At 38.3% G+C, this 6,762-nt stretch overlaps 1 protein-coding gene across 1 annotated transcript in view; it reads left to right on the top strand.

Moving 5' to 3' along the window:
• The window catches only part of PPP1R36 (protein phosphatase 1, regulatory subunit 36), a 58,908-nt gene that overhangs the window by 21,563 nt on the left and 30,583 nt on the right, over window positions 1-6,762 (top strand). Inside the window, exon 7 of the mRNA XM_006864631.1 lies at window positions 5,814-5,948. Coding sequence (XP_006864693.1) covers window positions 5,814-5,948 — 135 coding nt within the window. The remainder of the gene's footprint in view (window positions 1-5,813; window positions 5,949-6,762) is intronic.

Raw genomic sequence — 6,762 nt, 5'->3', positions numbered from 1 at the left:
GGGATATGTTCAAAGTCATATTTGGACTCTTGTGGACTTGTTTTAATTTTCTTCAGCTTCAGCCCAAACTTGCAGATGAGCAATTGATGGTTTGTTCCATAGCCGGCCCCTGTCCTTGTTTTGCCTGATGATATTGAGCTTTTCCACTGTCTTCTCCCACAGATGTAGTCAATTTGATTTCTGTATATTCCATCTGGTGAAGTCCATGTATATAATTGCCTTTTATGTTGTTTAAAAAAGGAATTTGCAATGAAGAAGTCATAGGTCTTGCAAAATTCTGTCATGCAATCTCCAGCATCATTTCTATCACTAAGGCCATATTTTCCAACTACTAATCCTTCCTCTTTGTTTCCAACTTTCACATTTTAATCAACAATAATTATCAATACAACTTGTTTACATTTTTTATCAGTTTCGTACTGAATAAGTATATAGAATTCTTTAATTATCGCCAACTTTAGTGGTTGGTGTGTAAATTTGAATAATAGTGGTTGTTGTTGTTGTTAAGTGCCATCGAGTCAGTTCCAACTCATAGTGACCCTGTATAGGGTTTCTAAGGAGCGACTGGTGAGTCGTCAACCTTGCATTTCAAACCTACCTTAAGGTCGAGTGCTTATCCTATAGCTCTACATTAGGACGTACGGATATTATTCTATCATAGATAGCGTTGTACTTCAAGACAGATCTTGAAATGTTCTTTTTGATGATGAATATGACACTATTCCTCTTGAATTTGTTTTCTCCAGCATAGTAAACCATATAACTGTCAGAGTCAGACCAGCGAATGCCTGTCCATTTCAGCTCACTAATGCCTAGGGTATCAAACTTTATATGTTCCATTTCATTTTTGACAACTTCCAGTTTTCCTAGATTCATATTTTGAGTATTCCATGTTTCAGTTATTAATAGATGTTTGCAGCGTTTTTCCTCATTTTGAGTTGTGCCCCATCAGCAAATGAAGATACTGAAAGCTTTACTATATTACTGTCATCAAAATCAACTCTACTTTTTACAAAATGGCTCTTTCCCACTTGTATTTTGAGTTCCTTGTAATGTGAGGGACTCATCTTCTGGCACTGTGTCAGATAGTGTTCCACTCCTACTCATAATAGCACTTGTTATAACCATCACCCCAAATGACAAATGGCATAGGAGCTCTGGTAGCATAGTGGGCTATGAGTTGGGGTGCTAACCATAAGGTCAACAGTTTGAATCTACCAGTTACTCTGTGGGAGAAAGATGAGGCTTTCTGCTCTGCTAATGATTTATAGCCTCATATGTTCTGTGTTGTTGTTAAGTGCCGTTGAGTCGGTTCCGACCCATAGTGACCCTGTACAGGGTTTCCTAGGGTGTTAATCCTTATGGGAGTAGAAAGCCTCATCTTTCTCCCGCGGAGCGGCTGGTAGTTTCGAACAGCTGACCTTAAGGTTCGCAGCCCGATTCTTAACCACTACGCTACCAGAGCTCCTATATGTCCTGTACAGGGTCACTATGAGTCAGAACCGACTCCACGGCACATAACCACCAACACTGTTAGCACTGGACTGCTAACTTAAAGGTTGGTAGTTCAAACCCAACAACCAATCTGTGGGAGAAAGGTGAGAGTCAGAATTGACTTGGCAGTGAGTTTGGTTTTTTTACTACGTAGGAAGTGATTCGTGCTCTCATACCTTCCCATCTCCAGTAATGGTCCAGGAGTGTTTCGTTATGTATATATCTATTCCTAATTTTTTATAATAGGGGGGCCATACAATATTTGTCCGTTTGTGATTGACTTATTTCACTTGTCATGATGTCTATAGCTTCATCCATGTTATAGTAACATGCTTTGTGGACTCCTGTTTATATTTATATTTATATAGTGTTCCACTGTGCTCTGGTAGCGTAGTGGTTAAGAAACAGGCTGCTAACCTCAGGGTCAGCAGTTCAAAACTACCAGCTGTTCTGCGGGAGAAAGATGAGGCTTTCTGCTCCCGTAAAGATTTACAGCCTCGGAAACCCTGTACAGGGTCGCTATGAGTCGGAACCAACTCCACGGCACATAACAACAACAAGAAGTGTTGTATTGTATGAATGTGTCACAGTTTATCCATTGGTCCACTGCATGATATATATGTAATTTGTTTCTATCTTTTGCTGTTGTTGCTGTTAAGTGCTGTCAAGTCAATTCTGACTCATAGCGACTCTGTATAGGATTTCTGAGGAGTGGCTGGTGAGCTTGAACTGCTCACCTTTTTGGTTCAGACCAACTTTGCGGTCCAGTGCTTGCTTATCCTACAGAGCCACACCAGGACTGCGGTGAATGGGTGTACAGGTGTCACTGCTTTGTATCTCTGGTATATGTACCTACTAGTGGGATTGCTGGATCATAACATACTTTTATTTCTAGCTTTTTGAGGAAGTGTCATACCATTTTCAATAACAGTTGCACCATTTCACAGTTCCATCAAGTGCATACATGAGTTCCCATCTCCCCATAGCCTCACCACTGCTTTTGTTTTCTGATTAACAACAACAACAAAAAAAAATGCTATTTTTTTGCAGGGGAGAGATAGTATCTCACTGTAGTTTTGATTTGCTCCTCTCTAATGGCTAGTGATCATGAACATCTTTTCATGTATTTGTTGACCACCAGAATGTCCTCTTTGGTGAAATATCTATTCATAGCTTTTGCCCATTTCTAGATTGGGTTGTTTATCTTCTTGTTGTTGAGATATTGATGTTTTTATGTATTTTAGAGGTTAGACCCTTGTCTAATAGGTTGTTGCCAAAGATTTTTTCCCAGTCTGTAAGTTCTTTTTATTCTTTGGGTAAAGTCTTTTGATTAGCATGAGTATTTGATTTTTAGGAGGTTCCAGTTATCTCAATTATCTTTTGTTGTTCTTGCATTATAAGTTGTGTTCAGTAGGCTATTTTTGTTGAAAATTAGATCCCCTAGCTTTGTTCCTGTATTATCTTATTGGAAGATAGTATAGCATTAATTCTTAGGTCTTTGATCATTTTTGAATTTTTTTTTTTTTTTTTTTGATAGGAGAGAAGATTTTTATTGAAACAAAGACCTACAGAAAAAAAATTGGACTGTTTTGATAAAGATTAGTAGTATACAACTTTGGCAATATCCTACATTAGAGTTTGTCGGTGTATAAATTGGTTCAAGTCTGGGAACAGATTGAGGTACCATGACACTTTTTTGGATAATAAAATTAGGCTTATATTCACCTTACCTAGAACTCTCCCATTAATACAGATCAAGTAAGAATCTAGTAGGCTTCTCATCATTTCATTTCTAGAGACTCCACAGTCAACCAACCAGTGCCATATGACTTTATAAGTCACAATATTCTGATTCGTGCTTCATTTGCCATTTAATATATGGTTGTTGTTAAGGGCCATCGAGTTGATTGCGACCCATAGTGACCTTATATAGGGTTTCTGAGGAGCAGCTGGTGAGCTTGAACCACCGACCTTGCAGTTCAGACGGCTTTGCAGTCTGACTCATTAACCCACAGCGCCACACCAGTTACCCCCAAATTGTTGTTGAATATGTGGTGCCATTTAGTTCCTACCATGAGAGACTTAACAACAACAACAACAACAATGTGAGATCTAATTATTTACACTATCTTTAAGTTCACAATTCAGTGTCAGTAGTTCACACTGTAATTGAATTAGTTTTTGGGTGTGGTGTGAGGTATGGATCATGCTTTATTTTTCTACAAATGAATATTCAAATTTGCCAGCACCATTTGTTAAAGAGACTGCTTCTTCCCCATTGGATGGGCTTTGATCCTATGTTGAAGGTCAGTTAGATAGATTTACTTTGGGGTTCTCAGTTGTATTCCATTGGTCTATGTGTCTGTCATTAACCCAGTACCAGGCTGTTTTCATTACTGTCTCTGAATAGTATGTTTTGAGATCAGGAATCAGGAGATCTCCCACCCTGTTTTTCTTTGTCAGCATTGCCTTAGCTGCTTGGGGCCTCTTTCCTTTCCAAATAAACTTGGAGATTAATTTTTTCACGTCAGTAATGAATTTTGTTGGAATTTATATCGAGATTGCATTATATCCGTAGATGACTTTTGGTAGTATCGAAATTTTCACAATATTAAAGTCATCCAATTCATGAGCGTGGAATGTTTTCTCATTTATGTAGATCTCTTCGAGTTTCTTGCAGTGATGTTTTGTAGTTTTCATTAAGTGTTTTATTTCCCTGGTTAGATTTATTCCTAGGTATTTTATCTTGTTGGAGACTATTATTGTAAATGGTGTTGGTTTCTTGATTTACATTTCAGAGTCCTTGTTAGTCTAGAGAAACCCTGACTGAGTTTTGTGTGTGTATCTTATACTCTGCCACAATGCTGAGTCCTTCTATTAGTTCCAGTAGCTATTTTTGGTGACATCTCTCGAGGTTTCTATGTATAGTATCATGCCATGTGTGAGTAAGATTGTCACTTTGGTTCAGAGTGCATTTCAGTTGCTTTAGATCTTTCTGGCAATTAAAAGGAAGAGAAAAAAAATAGTGATACTTTGTGTTTCAGTAACAACACATTGGAATGTTTTGTCATCAATATTGTTTCATATTATATATATTGGGAAACTTCTAAAATTGTGCTGTAGACATGCCATAACCTAAGAACTGGTTGCCTGTTTAAAAGTTCATTTGCAATTCAACTGGAAACGTATTCTCTGGGAAGTAATATTACTTGATGTAATATTAATGTAAAATTAATTGTAAAATTAATTGATGTAAAAGATTGTAGTACCCAAATGTAAAATTAATTGATGTAAAAGGTTCCAAGGTTGTAGTACCCAAATGTCTCCTTAGCAGATACTTAGAGTTAAACTCATACAAATTCAAACATAAAGCCTCCAAACTCAGTAGTAATGTTAAGAACCTATGGAAGATTGAATCTGTGTAGTTGTTTTACCAAAATAGCAGGGAAATGGGCTGCTAACTGCCTCAGCAATCTCTACAGATCATTTGTTAGTTGACCTGCTGTTGCTGTTGAGTGCATCTAGTGAGTTCTGACTCACAGAGACCCTGCATGGAGTTTCCAAGGAGCGGCTGGTGAGTTTGAACCGCTGACCTTTTCTGTTCAAACTGACCTTGTGGTCTAGTGCTTATCCTACAGCGCCAGGCCAGGACTATTCTATATAAACTAGTACTACTCTGGTAGCGTAGTGGTTACGAATCGGGCTGCGAACCTCAAGGTCAGCAGTTCGAAACTACCAGCCGCTCCATGGGAGAAAGATGAGACTTTTTGCTCCTGTAAAGATTTCCAGCCTTGGCCCTGTTCAGGGTTGCTATGGGTCGGAACTGACTTGATGGCACTTAACAACAACAACAACCTGTACTTAAGAGTCCTGGTGTGGCGCTGTGGGTCAATGCACCAGACTTCAAAGCCATTTGAACTGCAAGGTTGGTGGTTCAAGCTCACCACCTGCTCCTCTATACAGGATTGCTAGGGGTCAGAACCAACTCGAAGGCACTTAACAACAACAACAACCTGTACATAAAACTGAGGATGCATAGACCAAATCTTTGCAGGAACACATAACCTCATCTTTCTCCCACATATAATCTCACCTTTTTTCCACAGAACAGCTGGTGGTTTGGAACTTCTGTCTCTTGGTCAGAGACTAACCCATAGCACCAAAGCTTGTCAGGGCACTTTGAGGAAGGACCTCCCTATGCCATAGCTCAAATAAAATAAACAAGTGAAATATGTTGACTCCCTTGTACTTCTTTCAATTCAGACTTTTCATTAATTGATATTTCCAGAATTAACCCAGATGGTTATTTTTCTTTTCAGAGGTCTTGTAGAGAAGAAAGAGATGGAATTTGTTTTAAATAAGTTAGATGCAGCACAGAAATACTTGGCGCAAAAGTATTGCATCCTTGTCCTGGGCCTGGGAATGCCGGACAAGCATCACATGTGCTGTGGCAAGTAAGTGCATGCTTAACTCTTTATTAGAGCTTTACTCATTTGTAAATCCATATTCACCTTGGTTTTGATGCTATTCAGTTGTCATACAAGTTCTTGTCATTTCTTGCTTTAAACTCGTTACCTTCCTTTTCTAGGTTTAAAAATGTTAAAGTTTTTGATTCATTTGAAACCCATCACAGCATAGCATATGAGCTCTAAATCTATATTTTTTGCTTTACTAATAGTAATTTTCCAATAATGTTTACTGTTGTTGTTAGGTGATGTCAGATTTGTTCTGACTCAGTGACCCTGTGTACAACAGAACAAAACACTGCCCAGTCCTGCTCTATCCTCACAGTCGTGACTGGGTTTGAGCCCATTGTTGTAGCCACTGCATCAGTCCCTTACATTGAAGGACTTCCTCTTTTTCGCTGACCCTCTACTTTACCAAGCAATGATGTCCTTCTCCAAGGAGGGGTTCCTCCTGTTAACATGTCTAAAGTATGTGAGATGAAACCTTGCCATCTTCCCTTCTAAGGAACATTCTGCCTATACTTGTTCCAAGACAGATTTTTGTGTTGTTCTTGGAGTCTTTGTTATATTCAACATTATTTGCCAAATGCTTCAATTTTTCTATGGTCTTCCTTATTCATTGTGTCCAGCTCTCATATATATATATATGAACTAACTGAAAAATACCAGAATTTGAGTCAGGTACACCTTAGTCTTCAAAGTTATGTTTTTGCTTTTTTAATGTTTTATTGTGAATTATATGGTTGTTTACATGAGAGAAATTTAGTTTTACATTCATTCCATCGTATATCATCTCATTGCC

Source organism: Chrysochloris asiatica, unplaced genomic scaffold, assembly GCF_000296735.1.
Source record: "Chrysochloris asiatica unplaced genomic scaffold, ChrAsi1.0 scaffold00067, whole genome shotgun sequence".
In the NCBI taxonomy this organism is placed as follows: domain Eukaryota; kingdom Metazoa; phylum Chordata; class Mammalia; order Afrosoricida; family Chrysochloridae; genus Chrysochloris; species Chrysochloris asiatica.
Note: the sequence above shows the minus strand (reverse complement) of the source record. Positions and strands in the feature narration are given on the sequence as shown.